This window comes from Botryllus schlosseri, chromosome 16, assembly GCF_051294905.1.
Source record: "Botryllus schlosseri isolate E-star chromosome 16, Bs_hap1, whole genome shotgun sequence".
NCBI classification, from domain to species: domain Eukaryota; kingdom Metazoa; phylum Chordata; class Ascidiacea; order Stolidobranchia; family Styelidae; genus Botryllus; species Botryllus schlosseri.
This window is the reverse complement of record NC_137251.1, coordinates 16241160-16261451: the sequence shown is the minus strand read 5'-3', so window position 1 is coordinate 16261451 and position 20292 is coordinate 16241160. Positions and strand designations below refer to the sequence as shown.

General features: G+C 38.8%; 1 protein-coding gene across 1 annotated transcript; it reads right to left on the bottom strand.

Moving 5' to 3' along the window:
• Window positions 1-14: 14 nt before the first annotated feature.
• On the bottom strand, window positions 15-18206 carry LOC145458751 (sulfhydryl oxidase 1-like). The gene is made up of 15 exons (XM_080337219.1): window positions 17909-18206; window positions 16899-16993; window positions 16679-16779; window positions 15220-15268; window positions 14801-14912; window positions 12782-12875; window positions 12371-12531; window positions 9949-10089; window positions 9469-9598; window positions 8201-8323; window positions 6672-6810; window positions 5167-5341; window positions 4003-4204; window positions 2517-2627; window positions 15-2068 (listed from the first exon to the last, which is right to left on the bottom strand). The coding sequence occupies exons 1-15, from the start codon at window positions 18055-18057 to the stop codon at window positions 1799-1801; spliced, it is 2052 nt and encodes a 683-aa protein (XP_080193345.1). The 5' UTR covers window positions 18058-18206; the 3' UTR covers window positions 15-1798.
• Window positions 18207-20292: the final 2086 nt, after the last annotated feature.

The following is a 20292-nucleotide window of genomic DNA, read 5'->3' as shown; positions in this document are numbered from 1 at the left end:
ATAGTAAACTGTAACTGAACCAGCAAGTTTATTCAGCACCAACATTGTGTACAAAGCGACAATGACACGCGCTTAGTATACTTGCCTTCGAGGGAGGCACTCAAAGAAGAGATGTTAAGAAAATGCTACAAAGACACAAAATCTCAATGCATAAAAATGTTTAGATTCATAAACTTCAGTTCAACATCACTTCAATACAAATCCGTTTCATTTGTTAAAATTGCTTCAAGCTATACCCAAAAGGGAAAGACATTTACATGAATGAAACTGCAGCATATGGTTATCAGAGATGAGCATGGATTAGGATTAGGTTTTGAAAAAACAGGATTTGTGAAATTTTGTCGGATTTGGATTGGATTTGGACTAGACATTTTTTTCAGAACGGATTAGGATTTGGATTGGATTGACCTATTTTCTGGGAGATTGAAATGTCGTGTGGCGAATGGCGACAAATTTTATTCAGATCATTTATTAATGTACTTATGGTTAATAAGTTATCTTGAATCAAGTGAATCGTTGTTTGTGAAAGAAAATTTTCGAATCCCTCCATTGCATAAATTAGTATTTTTTCTGAATTTCCAGTTGGAATCGGATTAGGATTGGACAAAATGAATATGTGAAAGTTATGGATTAGGATTTGGATTTGAAGGTTCGGATTTGGATTGGATTAGGACATAGAAATTTCAAATCCGCTCATCTCTGATGGTTATATGCCTTGAAAATTTTCTGTTCAAAACACAGGTGAAGCAAAGATTTGAGATTGTTGTCGGCAAATAATCTCCATGATTACATCATGAAAAAAAGTGTTTCGAACCAACTATGCCTTATTATACTATCTCCAGTAATTCAAATTTATAAGATTCGAGTTCTCATCTGCCGGCCAAGTATTACACTCACGAATGCCATAGAGGCGTGCAAACGAACAACGGTCAAAATAAATATACATCAACTTATCCGGCATGACCCAACCAGAAAGAGACATTTCAAAGCGCTTCGCACACTGCCTACAAAATTTCACAAATACGGGGCAAGAAAATCTAAGCATACCAATTTTACTATCTTTATCACAGCAGCATGTATTTCTGAAAGTATACCGGACATCGCTCACCGCTGCAATATATTACACGGGCTCGCAGTTGAACAAAAAGCGGCAAGCCCAACCATTCAAAATATTAATAATTCCGATTGCACATAAATACGTAATTCAGGTATCCTCGATTGCTGTAGAGTTCAAATAATATCCCATAAAATCTGTGGGAAATACGGTCGGAAACCTACCCTTGAAAATAAAGATAGGCGAAGGATAGATCAATATAATTGGATAATATATTCATATTGAAATAACCTGAATATTTTCGGCCGACCTTCATTTCAATATGAAAATATTATATTATACAATTGTATATAGAGCGTCAGATTTTGGTAAAATGATATCAATTAAATAATATATTCCTATTGAAATAAACCTGACTACCGCTGGCTAACACTCGTCAGGGGTGATCGTCAGCAAATAGTACAGAGTAAAACTTTGTATATCAACAGTCGTATCACCATATACGACGTCACTGGCATAAAAAAATCCGAGTAATCAGGCAAACAGATGGCTTAGGCTCAATGTAACATCTTTAGATTCAGTTGAAAATATTCGGGTTTATTTCAATATCACTATATTATTCAATTGTGTACTGAAGTTCTGTACCTGCAAGAGCTTCTTCAGTTCAACAGAAGTAACTGATATAGATTGTGTGTTTCATGTGCGCTTTTCGTTACAGGCTTATGATTTCCGTATGTGCGAAGGTCAACACTTCTTATAAATTTTGCATCTTTTAAGATAGAGGTACATCATAATGACCAATGCTAATGAAGAAACCCACAACACGTAGCATAAATTTGTTTCGAAACTCGACAATCCTTCCACACGCTGTCGCTGTTCAAGTCGATTTTCGACTAGCTTTGACAGTCTTCTGTCGGCCATTTGCTTTATGACGTGTAACGAGTGTTGCTTCTTGCGATTTCGAAAAGCTTCCAACTTTATTTTGGGGTTGCCCTGAACGTCCGAGTCGTCGACCTGTAATAGTGTTGAAAATGTACTTTGAGATATGCAGAAAATAGAAAGCAGTTTTGGAATGTATTTACATCACTTTTCAGGGGTGAAATTGTCATAAGAACAGCAACGAATAGCCCATGCATTATGGTGACTGAATATATTTTCGTAAGTTGCCTGTAGACCTACTCTAAGTGTCATAAGTCTTTTTTGTCATCTGCAAAGATGCATCTTGCCATAACTCCTACATATGTACTAAAGATGATAATGCCACTTTTCAACCCGACATATTTCATTACACTTTGAGACACTGCTGTCGGTTGATCACGGCTTTACAGAAACGTAGGGTTACCATATTTTGGGATCTGGAAAGGGGGACACTTTCTAAAAATACCGAAATTTAGATTATCAGACCAGAAAACAACTGATTCTAAAATTTTTGAGCAAAATCTTGTGGCCCAAGCTAACTTACCTCGTTCGCGCCGCCTTGGTCTTCGTCAAAGGCGACAATCAACCTGTCTTCTATTCTGACAGGATTTCCCAGTAAATCTCTCATGCGATCCAAATCCACGTCGGAGTCGCCCTGAATGAAACCAAATTCGACACAAAACGACTTGATGAAATTAATCGACGCAATGCCAACCCTGGTTGACAATTAACGGAGCAAATGACAATGAGAAAAAGCTTGCACGCCCTACACCAGGGGTGTCAAACATTTTGTGCGGCCCGCAAGCAAGTGCACAAACAGTTTTATTCCAATATTCAAAAATGTGATTTTTTTGTGCCAGGCGTGAATTGCTACATCAGTGGTTCCCAAACTTTTTCAGACATGATAGTGAAAACTTTCGCGTCATCTTATCGTCACATCACAAAATAATAAAAGTTGGTAGCATGACTAGCATCCACTCCCCACCCTATTTAACTGTAGATTACTAACCTACGGATAGATGCGCACTGCAGAGCCGGCAAAAAGAAGCATATTTGGTAGTCCTATAGCTGGCGATCCAAGCGTCCAAATTTGATATGTCTGGTCTTAATCGAAAGCTAGTGTCGCACAGATTCCGAAAATACAAATTAAAATCTCGTCAGGGCAATGTAACCACTTCTAAATTGCCGTCAAAGGCCGATCGTTCTGGACAATGAGAGCACCGCATCAAAATGACCATAGCAATGGCCGATTGCGTCGAGCGATTGTTCAGAACAATGCCAATTTTTAGACTTTGACGACTAGTTTCGATGTTTCATTGCCCTAGCAATATTTTATTTTCGGAATCAGTGAGACACGAGCTTTCGATTAAGACCAGACATATCAAATTTGAACGTTCCGATTGCCAGCAATAGAACTACCTATTTACGCTGCTTTTAGCCTGCTCAGCAGTACGCCTCTCTGCGCATTCAACCGTATCCGTACGTTAGTAATCTATAATTTAAAGTCCACTTGCATGAATATAACTTTGTTAGTTACACGACCTTTCAGAGCTCTGCTCCTCCATCAGGTGTTTAAGCGGAAGTGACGCAAAAAGATTTTGAATTGGAAAATATACATGTTATGATATCATAGCGGGTGAGAACTTTCCAGTTTACAGAATCGTGTACTTTATGACGTCATAGGCACTAGGATCTAGTTTACATTTGAAACGCATACAGTAAGCTGCGCTCCTAAAAATTGTCCCGTCAAATAAGGGCCTACTTGCCTACTTGGAAAGATATTGAATAACCCTATTATTGATGCTACGGGCCGGGCTGTCACCAAAAACTAAGAAATTGACCCGTGAGCAAATTCGAGTTTGAGACCTTGCCCTACAAAATAATAAAACAAATGGGCAAGTGATGAAGAGGCGTGATACAGCACAGGGTACTTATGGTTGCAGGCAAAGTCGGTGTGAACCATTTATCAACAGGACAGATGCACCACATGACGCTACGTATTATTCAATCAATAAGATTTCACAAGCTACCTGTCTTTGAATGATTTTCTTGTAACTTTCAATAGCTGTAAAGTCTTCCGACACGGCGTCTGCGCTGTATACTTGAACAAGATAACGCGTCACTTCTTCCTTATCCCATTCCCCGTCCTTGTGCCTGCACGTCCGACACAATTCCACAGGAGGATATTGCACTTTGGGGATGTTGGGGTCCTCGGATTCAGCGCCGTGAAGCCTTTAACACAATCACACGGTTACATCATTGATTTTCAATGCGGTACGCACGGCCCGCCACATTCTCTCGTGCCTGAAGCTCATTCATATTGTTCACGGTTGAAGAGACTTTTGGAGTTACTGAACTGCAGTATACAATTGAATAATATATTCATATTGAAATGAACCCGAATATACTCGGCTCACACCCGTCAGGGTAATCGTCAGCAACTAGTGGAGAATTTAAAAGAAAAATGCATGTCAACAGTCCTATGGGATGAAAATTCAAGTGATTGAGGTGAACAGATGGCTTAATCTCAATGTATTACATTAGATTAAACATGAAGTCCTTTTGTTGACACAAAAGAGGTTGGCAGACTTTGATAAAACTTGACTCCTTTATTACTGGAATTTTTGTATCGGTGGCGTCATATTTGGTGATACGATTGTCGACAATCGCCAGCATTGTTGTGTATCAACAAACGCATCACCAAATATGACATCACCAGCACGAAATTTCGTTTGGTAATGCGATTGTTGATAAAACGTTCTTTCCAATTTACTGCTAGTTACCGACAATTACCCTGACGAGTGTTAGCCGAAAATATTCTAGTGTATTTCAATATTAAAATACTATCCAACCGTATTGTCCACGGTAGTCCGAATCCTGTTTAAATTTATTACATTCCCTTCCACTTAACATACCTGCCAAGTCCAAACACCAAGCAACACCGCAGCCCCTCACCTATCCACACAGCCGCAAGTTAAAATGACAGGGTTGTAAGCACCAGATACAGCCATAACAAACTAAAGTCTACATTGCAATTAGAAGCTTCGCCAAACAAAACACATCTCGCAAATAGGCAAGTGGAGTACTGGCAAATAAAATCCAGAGCTGGTCTGTAACGCAGTACTTCTGCTCTTTCAGAGTACACAAATAGTTTTAGCCCACAGCCTCAAGGCAGGAGCTTCAAAAAAATTCACCTTTTATTGACTTTGTTATGAAGCATCCACAGCCATAAGATCGCGTCCTGGTTCGTAGCAATCCGGTCTTCGTACGGATTTTGCATCAATTCATTGTCGAAATTCGTGCGGCACTCGAGACAAGAGAAAAAGCTTGTGATGTACGCCTCCATGGCGCGAGGCACGGCCATCACATCTGAAATATATCACGAGTTATGCATTAGAGAGGCCTACTTGCGCTTAGCCGCGATGGGAATTTGACAGTAATTGTTGACGGATGAACTGTTAGGCCTACCACACATCTTCTTTACTCCAGAAAAGTGAATGGTCCTCCGTGGACGCTCAATAATGCCAAAATGCCCACTTTTTTAGCATTCCGAGATGGTTGCTTACACTTTCAGCAGCATTTTCAGGCGATTTATTTTCAACAAAATACTGTAGTCCTGAAACATGCTGAATTGCTGGTTTAAGAAGGTTTTTAATCAAACTACCCCACCAGCTCTACCGTCTTGATCGTTATTGCAAAGATTGTTTGAGGTTCTCTCTGACATCTGGACCTTTTTATATACCACGATCAGGCGCAACTTAACGCAACTTAACAAACCAATTAGTAGGATCAGTTTCGAGCGTGTTGATGATTGGATATTATTTCAATGATATCTTGTGTAAACAATTTCACGAACTAGTTAAAACTTTTGTAATTTGCTTCGCTGTGCTCTTGTAACTTTTGCCTGCTGCTACCAGGAAAATGTAAACCATCCTTAAACTCTAACATAACAATTCTATTTTCATTTTATTTGCCAGAAAAAATGTCCTTGTTTTGGGGGCTGAAAATCGGGCAGTTAACACCAACGGCGCCACAATGTCAAGATGGGATGGAAAGGCCACTATTCCCCCCTAGCTAACCCTAGGCGGGCTAGGTAAGTATTCACAGGGGAAGCTAGGGGTTCCAATAATGCAATGCAAATGCTATTTGATTGAGCTTGTGGTTACAGGTGAATTCGGCACTTTGCGTAAGCAACCTTGAAAATGTAAGAAATATTTTTATTATGAAATTGATACATCAAGATTGTGTAAATAAATTGGAAAATGAATATTTCACCGAACATGTGCTTGCAGCATGATATAAGTTACTTGGTGAATTCGGCACTTGGTATGTATGTATTAATGTATTTGGGTTAGGGTTTAGCTTGGGGTTAAAGTTTGGGTATTGCTGGGTTACGGATTAGCGACCGCCTAGTGCCAAATTCACTGGTAACTGGGCAGTGGGCATGCAATTAGCTACCGGTATTGAGCTTGTGAAAGATATTTGACAGTTAGATATTCACGACTGGGCAGTGAAATCTGTCCCCAGATTAAGATAAAATCGAATCAAATTTTGTTGGTAGAGCGGTCATGATTAGAGAATGGTGTTACATCATGTAAGTCAAGCTGATATAGTTGTAAACCAGCCATTTGCAGAACAGAAAAGTACCAAGTTCAAAAAAGCTATCACATTCCTGAAATAACAATAAAATAATTGTAACCTTCTGTATCGCTGTTATGCGCAGCTACAGTCATGGCATGGAAAAGGGTCCACAATGAACAAGGGTATCCGCGTAGATTCGCTTTACTGGGAGCACACCCAACCCATTTTTGGTCCAATTCTGGAAGAAAGCTTGCATCCTGCAAAAAATGAATATATTATATTCAACACTGGATAGAGAAGAATGAAATTCCATTGGTCACAAATAAAAATTACGTAATAAGGAATACAGTTTTGATGTGTGCTAGATTTCATTACACTGTCAAATTGTACTAACAAACTTTGCCAAGTTTAGTCTAAAAATCGCCTTGACCTTCTTAGAATTAAGTTCTGAATTTCTGAATCAGTGTTTCGTATCTTCAGTTAATAGACAGGTGTTCAAGCTCTTACATTTTGCAATGGAGAATAAAATTGGAATATCTTTGAGAGCGACTGACACTGTCAGTTTGGCATTAACTACCCCAATATACAGACATACTGTGTCTACAGCGTTTAAGGCGGGAAATTCTTTCATTATTAATACAGAATTACCCACCGAAAACACTATATTTTAGATCCAAAATTTTCTACTCCAACAACTCATTTCCACTGGTTGAAATTGACCCAAATCTTATGTATATCGTTTTTAGGCAGCCTTACAATTTCATCAAGTAGCTAGTAAAATTTGAAAAAAATAAGTTAATGTACATTATAATTTCGCTATAACCATCCAATCAACAAGAAAAGACGATTCCTAACCAAATAACTCATGGATTGCTTACTCTATGATTCCTAATGATACCATGTGCACCTGTCGCATGTTTTCACGTAATTTATCTTGTTAAATTTTGGGATAATGCTATCGGAGTATGCAGGACATAATGGGTGACTCACATTATCTGTGTTTACGCTTGTAATAAATGAAATTTGACACCGGGCAGCTCTGATTGTCCCAAAATGGCCTACCACAGAGCGGTAATGGTGTCCTAATCCGGTATTTCAACAGTACGCATGTTTTTGGTCTTAACATTACAATGTTATCGTCCCGTTACCAGTCTGGATTAGCCTTGTGTCTGTAAATTGAAATGTCAGACTGTTTCATCGGCGTGTATATATTTGTGTTTTGCATCAAAATGGCCTCTGTTTGTGTAAGGTGTATACATCTCGGAAATGACCTGATACGGGGATTAACTGTGTGACGAAATGTTGTTATCTGCTCTTTCCGATTGGATTACTTTGTTAGTCTGGTAGCAATCAGTAGGGATTGTATCTAGCCTCAAACCTTTCTTTTTCTCTCTTCTTTTTTTCCTGTACCAATATGTATATCTCTCCTATGTAGAAAGTATCAGGAAAAGTAAAACTATCAGAAGCAGCAAGGAGTAACACAATCTTACAACGCCTCCCATGTTTACCAACAATCTGTCAAGCCACTATAGTCAAATGACACCAACTGTTGACAGATACGCGAAGCCGATCACCCGCGGAATGACCGATGGCCTGACAACGGGGATACGGCTGTGATGTAAACAAAACAACACAAAGGTTACAGACCTCTTTAGATTGGATTCGCTTCAACCACTCGCTGCGGTTTATTTCCGACTGACCGGCCAGCCACCCAGTCAGCGCGACGAGAAAATTCTTGGTCGTCTCACTCACCGGCAGTTGCTCAGACACCTGGACAAAGGCAAATATTTAGGGCTGTGCAAAACTGAGTACCTGAGTGACTCGATTCTGAACTGAGTATTAGACTATATTTAACTAGGACGATTTTTTTTTACCCACAAAAAAGTAAGATTTTTACCTAAAAAATAAAAATTTTGACATTTTTGACGTTAAAGAACTTAATTTTGACAATATTTACCCTCATATATGTAAATTAGATGTTTTCGCACATACTGTTAAAATTGTACTACTTGACTTCATTTCTCGTTGGAACTGTCTGTGTGTGGCGTGAAAAAACTTTTCGACTTGAAAACTGACAAATTTTTACGTGAAAAAACTCTTATTTTAACGAAATCTGGAGCTATGAAGAATTCCAGTAGTTACATCACGCATTATGGTAGAAATAATTAAAATTTGTTGTATTACAACGAAAGATACTTTCCTACATTCTCGGGTGGAAAGTGTCTGTCTTTAATAAGTAGCTTGCCAAGAATGAAGCATTTGTTGGCTGGCAACACTGAAGTTGTGCGTACACCGCTGGTGACCCACCGTGTTGCTTCATTCTGACAATGGTGTCTACATCACAATTTTTCATCGTGCGCTTCTTGACATGAGAACCAATGCCCACGCAGTCTTGCTTCAGTTAGGATACTGCGGTACGTTGCACATAACATCATATCTAGTTATTTGTTTCATTTCACCGTTTATGATTGACAATAAGCAGGCAATGGGTCGTCTTCAACGGTAGGCTACAAGATGTCAAATGATAAGTTCACCGACAGTGCAAACATCTACGGTACAAACAAAATGCAGATTGCTAAGAGTTAGGCAAATCAATCTTCCGGTGAAATGTCCTCTTTTTCAGACCCGAAGATATCGGGTGCGAAAATTTTTGCTGGTGAGTCGAGAAAGGTTGGGAACCACTGATCTATATCAAAGTATTGCGCTCTATACTTATAGCACTGTAATGATGATATCAAACTCATTTCAACATGCGTTTTATATTATATTGCGAATGTTGCAGGCTATCATGTATTAGTCGCGTATATCGTGTGTTGTAGCCAAAGTGAACAATTTTTTTCCATATATAACGTGCAGTATAGTCTTTCCGTGAATCTATCAATCTATCGATGAGACTTTTTGATGACACCACCTACCAAAGCTAAAGTGCCAACAAATGTATTTAAGGCATCCAACGCTTCGTCTTCCAGTGATCCCGACGGGGTGACTTCAATCGCCAGAGCGTACCGGATTCCCGACTCCAGATCTGCCATGTAGACTTTGCTCCTGTTACAATTCAATCGTAATCGTGAGAGGATGTTCAATCACTGCAAATTTTCAGCTACAATATTCAATACAAGCCGAGGCATTCACGGGGCCAATTCACCAGCATAGTAGGATGTAGCAAATAGCAAAGGCCTTTGCCCTGCAGAAACTCGAATAGAATCACACATAGCAGGCAACAAGACAGAAGCAGATTATTCATTACATTATTCAAGTTCCAATTCTTTGTTTAAAGTACTTTTGTTGGGAGTTACATTCTGGGTTGATCTCGATTTTTTAAAGTTCACCTCTACGCCAACTAAAAAGGTTGAGTAGCACTGATTTCGAGCATCATAAATAAGGGGTAGAGATACCTGTCCACTTTTCTCCAATCTACGTAAGTGCTCTTGCGTTTATGGGACACGGACTGGTTGACGCTGGGGATAGAGATGGGATTTCCGACGCCAGGCAGTCTCTGCAGCTTGTACGTGTAGAAGTGCCTTCTCTTGAAATCACTGCAAAGAGTAAAAATGCTTGTCTCCTACCGTTTCAGTGAAACTTATTCCTTACCGAGAGCTCCAAATCAACCCATAACCCCGGTTGCAACCAAGCCACAAGGTTCCAAGACACATGTCAATTTTACTTGTATAGTTTAGACTCGAGTCAAGCCGAGTCATTTTCAATTAACCAACGAGTTGAGATCGAATCATAGTGTTAAGGCTCGAGTCTGAGTCCAAGTCATAGTGTTCACTGCTCATTATCGAGTACAAGTCCAGTTCAACTCATTTTTGTGAACCCTTGGGTTATATCGAAGGCCTCGCATTCATAATAATACTCAGTTTTCTCACTAGGGTTGTCCAAAATTTGGAAAATCTCAAGAAGTCTCCGTGATTGCGTCTCATTCTATAGATTATTGATGAAAAACAACAATTAGCCTGAAAGAAGCTTACAGGAAAGCCGTTAAGATTTCGGTCAAAGCGTTTGAAAGTAGCTGCTCAAGAATGGGCGTGCCACCAACCATAGAACGGCGAGAAGACTAGTAATCAAATAACCACGGGTCTTGATTGACTAATCGGCTATGCTCCAATGATCACGGCAGCAGCAGCTTGCTGATTAGGTGTTCTAGAAGTCTGCTACCGGCGGGGATTCTGAGTGCGCATTGTTAGTATTTTGGCAGGTGATGATTTAAGATTAATTCAGGACATGTTGAGTTACGAAATACATGATGAACAAACAACACCTGCTTCACAAAACCTTTTACAGCATGACTGCTTTATTGTGAACGAAGCGGCTGTAGCCTACATGCCGTGCTTTCATCGAGGAAAAGCAAAGGCGCTTATGCAAGTGGTGAACGAATTCCCGGTTTAAGAAGGGATACATCATCAGTGAATACAAATATAAAGCTTGACTATGACACTATACTTTGTGTGATCCTATTGGACCCAAGTTGTAGAATAAAGCTGAAGTTTTGAAGGTTCTAGGGGGATCGACTGAATCAACCGGTTATGCTTGGCAGTTATACTTACAGCAAATTGAATTCACTTATAAGAGTTGTCAAAGTCCCTAATGATGCTGCAGAAAATAGGTGTAAGGTAAGCACGGGCTATGCTGGATATGATATCCAAACTATGCTGGATACTATATGCAGCATAGTCTGTGCTTTTCTTCACACCTCAGCGGGATCAATAAGGACGTTGGCATACCATATCCAGCATAGCCAGTGCGAGTATACGTACATTACCACCTCTTTTCTGCATTATCATTAGTAACTTTAACAACGCCTACAAGTGCATTCAATTTGCTTTAAGCATCTGATAAGTGTCAAGCATAACCGGCTGATTCCGCCGATTCCTAGAGCATTCAAAACGTCACCTATATATACTACAGCTTCAGCCCAATAACATCACACAAAGTATAGTGTCATTGTTAAGCTTTATATATTTGTATTCACTGATGATGGATCCGTACTGAAACGGTGAATTCGCTCAATACTTGCATAAGCACCTTTGCTTTATCTCGATGAAAACACGGCATGTAGGTTTCAGCCGTTTCCTGCACAATAAAGCAGTCATGCTGTAAAAGCTTCTGTGAAGCAGGTGTTGTTTGTTCATCACGTATTTCGTAACTCAGCTTGTCCTGAATTAATCTTAAATCATCACCTGCCAAAATACTAACAATGCGCACTCAGAATCCCCGCCGGTAGCAGATTTCTTGAACACCTAATCACCAAGCTGCTGCTGCCGTGATCATTGGAGCATAGCCGATTAGCCAATCAAGACCCGTTGTATTTTGATTACTAGTCTTCTCGCCGTTCTATGGTCGGTGGCACGCCCATTCTTGAGCAGCTACTTTCAAACGCTTTGACCGAAATCTTAACGGCATTTCTGTAAGCTTCTTTCAGGCTAATTATTGTTTTTATCAGTAATCTATAGAATGAGACACAATCACGGAGACTTTTTAAGATTTTCCAAATTTTGGACAACCCTATTTTCTCACTCTTGACATGTTCATTCAAACAGATAAAAGACAGTTTCTGGGCCTACTCTCATAGAGAATGTTTCGAGTTATATGACTTGGTCGAAACATGTGCAAGGAATCAGGTTAAATATATTCCGGCCAAGATGAGTCATTTTCTGTTTTCAAGACAATGAGTCGCGTCAAGTCGAGTCCATGAAAAATTGTGACTCAATCCCGACTCAGGGCTCGATAGCAGGGACACACGGAATACGCAAAATGACGTAATCGTTATTTGACAACTCACCACGCAGCACATTATAGTCGAGAAATCAAACTCACACTTCAACCTCTTTGGACGACCCATCTTTAGAAAGAACAACGACAGTTGGAAAATCCCGAAAAGTAACGCCAACGAGCATTTCCAGTTTCTTAATAGCAGACGGGTCGTAGTCGAATATTCGCACCGTCATATTACGGCACGATGAAGTGTCGAGAATGACCTGAAGCATAACGTTCAATTTCAATAACAGGATGTGCTTTTATTGTGCATTAGAATTAAAATTGAAGCAGGGAAGCATTTCACAAATTAGATTAGAATTAGATAACATCCGTTTTGCTATAATTTGTCTAATTAGAAAGCTAGAATTAACGTGTTGTCCAAGACCGGCGTGTAGAACTTTATCAGTATTCTTTGAACTACGTCACCAACAATCCAGTTGTAGATATACAAGAATAAATGACGAGACGCACCTCTTGACCAATGTTGAAAGGATCGTCGCCGACAACCAACACGAGATGAAACGAATTTCCAGCGTTTTTATGATAAGTTCGGACTTCTTCGTACCTGAAAATGAGGAATTCCACAAATATAAATCATGGACACATATAGTGTACAATACAATAGGGTACAAAGGGTACTTTAATCCAAGGCATTTACATATAATCATTGAAAATATCTTCAAAATATAGCCTACAAGTATCCATAAAGTCCAACATATTACGTTAACACCAATCATTTTGAATCCTTGTCTGACAAGCCAAATAGCAGTAAAGGTCCATTAACCAATATTGACTTAGATATCATTTGTGTCCTTCAAGATAAGACTAATTGACGTAATTACAGTTGCGTCAAGTGGTATTAACTGATGTGACATGAATTTATCTTTCTCCAAGCATGTTTATAAATTCAAAATCTCTTTATCCCAGGGATTGTCACAAGACTTATAATCAACTGATTGGACATAAATCACTTGATTCAACCTCAAATTACCATGCGATATGTGTTAATAGGGTTCACCTTAACTGAAATATTACGACAGCCGACAATCAGAGCACATCAAGAAATTGTGTTTTAAAGATTGCAACTTCAAAAATTAGTGTAAAGAACATCGGAAATGATTTTCATCACAGTTTCGGTGGTGACTTCAATGGTATCAGATACTAATGCAACATGGACAACAGCCTCAGGGCCCTCAGGCGATAGCGATATATTACAGAATTGCAGCATAATATATCATGAAGCTAATACCTTAAACCTTACGAGGTGGGCGTATCATATATGATATGGCATGTCTCCGAGACCGATTTCTCCATGTTCACACGACCTAGACATCGGGTACTACGTTTTTTGAAAAGCTGAGACTTTTCCGATGCATTTGGTACCTTACTCAAAAACTTTGGTTTGCAAAAATAAATAAACAATTGAAATAAAATGAAAAAATCGTAATGACCTAAAATTTCCAGATCTTTTCCGAGTGGAAAATATTGTCGGAAAATCTGCCAGAACATCAGAAGTCGACATGTACGGTATTCTGTGTAAATGTTCACCGTTTCAAACATCAAAACGTGTTCTGGAGAGTTTTCTGAGGGGGATTTGTTAATTTGGTCACGCTTCAGTGATTTTCAAGATAAAGTTCAAGTTCAAGTGCAAATTCAGATGGCATATGAGTCATAAACTGGTTAACTGTGCCTGCAAATGGTTGGATATGACAAAAGAAAGCATACTGCATTGTTTTATCCCATAAACCAGACGGTGGGGTCCGTTTGAGTCTTGATCATGAACTTGACCTTGACGAACACTCACTGACCACGCCCATTATCTAAATTTTATATGTATTTTCCATTTTCGATATCTGACGAACTGCGCGGTTTACAACCATGGTTGGCGGCTTGTTTGAAACCAAGCAACCGTGGCTACGCACTGAAGCATCATACATCTCTCTCTGACGCCATCCCGAGGGTCAGCCTTGATAATTGAGAGAGATTTTTTTGGAGAAAAATTTTGTTCATTTAAACACATTAAAAAACCCTAGACATGTCATGGGGTGTCGATGAAGGGTGGAATCGGTAGAGGGCTATACTCCGCCCACTTTTAAACTGGAACGGCCAAGAATCAAGTCTTGTTGGGGTCACGGTGTGAATTTGAAAAGTGAAGGTCAATTCTGCAAAATATGGCCCCACCTCGTAAGGGTTAAAAGCTCAAAAATACAACATTACACATTACACAGATCATATAAATAAAGGGAATGTAGAAGTAGCACTAGAGTTGTAGTTTCAACATTGCCGTATCACAGATATATTAAAGCTAACACCAGTTTAAGAACACGGCTGGCTTGAACAGATCGGACAGACATGAGGAATCAAGATAAAGCGCCACAATAGTGACCAGCTTCATTCAGTAGGAGTTATCACCACCGAAATATACCACACATCAAGGTAATACAAACAGCGTGAAAATGTCCAAATGCACAACAAATCCCTCAAACTTACGACATAGGAAGAAAAGTAGGTTTTGAGATTCCAGGCAAAGACCATCCAATCTTGTCAATATGCTCGGCGATTAGCACGCGGGAAGCATTACGCAGTTCCACCACAGTGTGAGCTGAAAAAATGCGATTACTTTCACACCAAATACACCTCAAATAGATCAATAACAGGATACAGAGATAATGAGAGATTAATGAAATCCTTTGATTTCACAACTGATGTGGTAGAAATATCAACAATATTATCAATATGAGACTTGCATTTGACAAACTCTGATATGTGTATAGTGTATCTCTAAATATCAAGTCAATGTTGCAATGAAGTTGCCTCATTTGTCAGCATAGAGACACTACCCTATGATATATCTAGCATATTCCATTACTACATGGATTGCATTAAGCATGTTTTTATTACGACCTTACCTTTAATAGATTTGTATTCTGATTCCGATGTGGAATAAGGTAGAAAGATCTAGGAATAAGTATAAAAATGGTTTGGTCAATAACATTGTAATTATAACAACAACATAATGGCAGTTCTACAATGTCAGACACCGTGACACAAAACAAAATTAGGTTGCAGCTGCTCTGCTGGTCATAATGACACGACACATAGAAAGGGATTCAGTTTGAAGAGCTTTTTGGAGGTACAGAACTACAATATACAATTGAATAGTATATTCATATTGAAAGATACCCAAATGCGACAGCCGAAAATTTTAGGATTCTTTTCAATATGACTCCAACTCAATTCAATTTGCTTGTCAACCATTCATTTGAGCGCTGTAAAAAGCATTATAATTACAAACATTAGTTGAGGCACTGCGGAAATGGATCAGTTCATTTCAACAGGATTTCCTTACTCAAACAGAACATGTGATCTTTGAGCCATGCCAAAAAGTACACAGGATATTAAACACCCATGCATCAGTCAGAGTACAATTATGAATAGTCGAAGCAATCAAAATGTAGTAATAAGTTTTGTGATTTAATTCTGATAGTAGTAAACCGCAGAGATACAACTAATGAAAGAAAATTTGACAATGTCATGCACTTGTCAAAATTAACTACCATCGAAATTTTTGTCTACAAATTTGCGTACTCAAATCTTGAGCTATTGAGCACATCCCTATTGCACTGGCAGTAGAGATTTTTGCACACTACTACAATACCAAAGTTTGAGGGTAATCGTCAGCCCAAAGTGGGGGCCCCTTGCACTGCATTGTTTCGTCTCCTCGATAGATATCGGTTGTGTCTTGATCGCATTCCCATGCAGCAGTTTTAAAGATGGCATTCCACGCTATAGATACCAAAGATTCAACAGAAGGCATACAAAGCGAATTCACAGTCAAATACTTTATTTATGGCTTGTACCAGTTTGATACAATGGGAAATGCATGTTCTTCAATGTTATTTTTCATTGAGAATAGCGTCTCGTCGCAAGTATTCTAAATACGACTTGAATCGAGTAAGACAATATTGATTTAATTGATTAATTAATTGATTGCCAAGTGCCACACTGCACACCGCTCATCACAGTTGGACAATTACACCATGCCTTGAAATACAATTCTGAATATTTTATTTATGAATAGCAATCGAACATTTCATTTTGGTTAGTTGGCAATTAGCGAAATTGATTGAAACACGTTGCTATGAATAATATATTCATACTGAAATAAACTTGAATATTTTTGGCGCACAAATGAAGTTATTGAAATGCAGAGGAGAGAGTCACAACGACACGACTGAAAATTGTCATTCCAGAATCGGATCAGAACCCCAAATCAGAGACAGTAAACGCATCAAAAATTGTAACGCGGCATTGTGAACATTCGTGAAACAACGCATGCATAATTCAACACGCCATGCGGTTACTTACTCTTAGTTCTGGGTACCCATTCACGTTCATGGTTGAACATAGATCAACATTTGGTTTATCAGGGCAATTTATAACAGCCAACTGATAGACGGAGTGCCAATCTAGAAGAGAAGTGATCCATATAGCAGTAAGACTTTGAGACACAATGAGATGGAGAAAGTACTGCAATGTCAATACGGGTTCTCTATGCATACCATTAACTTTCAACTTGTTATGTTACCTGCAATATCTTTGGCAAATGCTTTGAAAATAGGAGCATATTCTTGGCAGTGTCCACACCATGATGCATAAAACTCCACCATCCATATATGTGGACTAGAAAGGAAGAATTGACACATTTCAAAATTATGCAGTAATTACAAATCTATTAAATCTAGCAAATTGTGAAATGAAAGTTCCATCCTAGCTAATACTATATCTGACTGAAATAGTCAGTAGCCTAGGAAAAATATTATTGGGGACAATTACAATTTACTGCAGGGGTCGACTGCATTCTGAGGGGGAAAATGGTGGTGTATTGGAGTCTAGATGTTTAGCTACACCTTGACCTTGGACACACCTCATTTACCTCTTACCACGGACATCACACCCTCTATCTCTCTACTAATTGGAGAACGGCATATGTGTTACCCCAGAAACCTAATCCCTATCAGATTCACTAAATACAGCATCGATTGAAAGCCACGGCGAGCAATAGGCGACCGTACCCAATATACCGTAGTGATTGCATTGAAGAAGCACTGCCGCCTGTACTGGCTATATCGTAATAGTCGTACTTGTAGTTGTAGGCGTTGTTTTCATTTACTCAAGACAAGCAATATACATTACAATATACAAAACAGAATGTGATGTAATGAATAGATAGGAAGATGTTGACATGACTAAGGACGGTTCCTCAATCCCCTATCCACCACACCACCGATATACCTAGCATTTCAAATAACTGTAAATTGCAATTGGCACATAGTTGATATATCACGCATAGCGAACTATTCATCACACTTTAACCCAATACACATTAATATTTCGAGTCAACGTCAAGTTTTAATGAATGTAGGCTATTATTCACGAATTGAATTATGTGACTTGACAGCGTTATCATTATCAAATCTGATCAACACACTACCATGCCAACCGTGAATATGTGGTTATTGCTTTATTCTTTTTTCAATACACACAATACACTGTGCGCATCAATTTGAACATGATCGAAAAATAAGATTCCTTTACCTCTTAAAAATTGTTTGTCGGAATGTCTCTCCAGTCAATACAGTGACATTGTCGTTGTTACCATAAAGACCTTCCAGCTCTGATTCTATGGGCTTGGCGATCACGACAGCGATCGGCACAAATATCAAGAAGAAGCTGAATGCCTTCATTGTGGTAGGAACTGTTCACGCTTTTCAGATACTGAATACATTATGCCATTGTGATTTTGACACAAGTTGCAGAGCAGTCTGCCAATGACTCAACGATTATCTCCGTCACAGGCAACGGGACCGCTGATGTGTATCAAAACAAATGTGTCGCAAACAATCACAGAGCTCTCAGGTTATCCGCCGATCGGTTTGCGCCACTGGGGTTGGGTTAGTGGTTATTTCCAGTGCCACCGTTGCCGGAGGTACCCGGATCGATTAGACATCGAAGGTTAATTGGGCTTCTCCTCCCGTGAAAGTTCAAAAAAGACACGTACAGTGTACGCATTGTGTCTTATCGCATTGTACATTGTGTGTGTCTTGTTCAGATGAAAATATAATCTGACGATTACACAGGTCAACACACATTTTGGTGCCAAGAGAGTTTCAAAGGTTTTAGGGTATTTTTAGGTCGATGAATCCAAAAATGACATTAGTTCTTCTGAATTGGTTCGATTTTTTAAAATTTTCCATATTTTTGGTTCGAAAAGTGCTAAAAATACGCAAATTGAGACACAGATAAAATACTACGGATCGTTGTATCATAGCAATTTACAACGTTGTGAATTGCTATGGTTGTATACTACGGTTTAGGGTATTCTGATGTCGCTGAATCCAAAAATGGCATATTCTTTGAGATATTCCATATTTTTGTTTGCAAAAGTTCTCAAAATACGCAAATTTTGACATAGGTAAAATTCTCTTTGTATAGCCTACTGCAACTTCGATGAGTTCACATCCGTCTTTTCAAGTGTGTGCATTGTGCATACAGTATTCTTCTATTTCTGGTGCGATATCGTTAAAGACGCCATCGTTAACACAGAGAGACTTCTGTACGCGAGTCCTGTTTCATATGAAAATAAAGCAAAAATTATAAAAATTAGGCGATATTAGCAGTGAACAACATATTTTTGTAATGCAAAAACAGGTGACGTCAAAGCACAAACACTACTTTCAGTAATGCTCAAAGTTCAGTAAGCTGTCAAAGCACGCTAATCAATCATACCTGAAGTGTAGCACAAAAAAATTAGTCGATGTTTATAAATTTTCTCTCGTACGACTTTCTGGAATGTGGCGCAGGCAAGCAGTCACGTTGGCGACTCCAACACTAGATGGCCATCATGTGTGCATCTCACCTGCTCTGACACCTCTCTTCCCTGATCTTCAGTTAGGCCACGAAGGTTTCCAGGAAAACTATTTAAGTGACTGAAGAGATATAGTGAACCTTGATGCTCATATCCCCACCTGAATCTTTCGACCAATCTTCGACCAATTGCACTGGTCAACAAAATGATTTTTTTTTAGGCAGAACATCTGATAGCCGTTTCTGGGGTTTTTGAGATTGATGATTACGAAGATCACATTAGTTTTGTCAGATTGGTTATTTGTCAGAAGATATTTAGACCCCTAAAAAATCCCAAAATTACTGTATTTACCCTTAAATATTTCACTTGCTAGGAAGATAATCGTCGTTTTTTCTAATTTTATACTGCGCATAAATAGATAATTGACTATGAAGAACCCTCATGTCGTTCTCACTCATTCTATCAATATCAACATGATATGATGCGAAATATTTGTTTGTCAAAAAAGTAGTTTGTGAAGCCTAAAAATTGTACTTTTGCACAACGGAAATACATATTCTTCTGTATCAATTGGTCATTCTACCAAGATTAAAGAGAAGTATAAAACTATAAAATTTGTCCTATAGTATACCTATAGTAGCCTAACCGTATCAAACGAGAAGCTTAAATATATGGTATCTGGTATATTCGAATTGGAAAGAAAGATTGCAATTTCACATTAGGAAGGAGTTCACTGCATGTAATTTCTCCTAAGATGTAGTAAATAAAACTTTTTAGATGATCACAAAGCACCCAACTACAAACAGTTGGTCCGAAAATTCGTAGCTGAATATCGAAATCTTTAGCACAAACATGAGCATAAACATTCACTTCCTGTTCAGTCATCTTCATATATTTCTTGATCATCTTGTTGATTAGCAAGAGGAGAGGTTCTAACAAGACATCAGAACAACAACAACAAAAAATATCAGGACAGATGAGATGAACAATTCAATATATTATGGGAGACTATTGCCGGAACCTTTCGAGAAACTGCACTAAATAGTTTACAGGCGAAAATCGTACAAAAAACAATTGTGCTTTAAAATAAACTGATAATATTATATTCCAAGGT

Bases quoted from the DNA above. Each gene is read 5' to 3' on its own strand.
- LOC145458751 (XM_080337219.1), bottom strand. From the start codon at position 18,057: ATGAAGGCATTCAGCTTCTTCTTGATATTTGTGCCGATCGCTGTCGTG. The intron at 15,269-16,678 runs GTAAGTAACCGC...ACTTATTCCTAG, and splicing joins ATGGGTACCCAGAACTAAGA to ATCTTTCTACCTTATTCCAC. The intron at 4,205-5,166 runs GTGAATTTTTTT...ATTGTGTTAAAG, and splicing joins CATAACAAAGTCAATAAAAG to GCTTCACGGCGCTGAATCCG.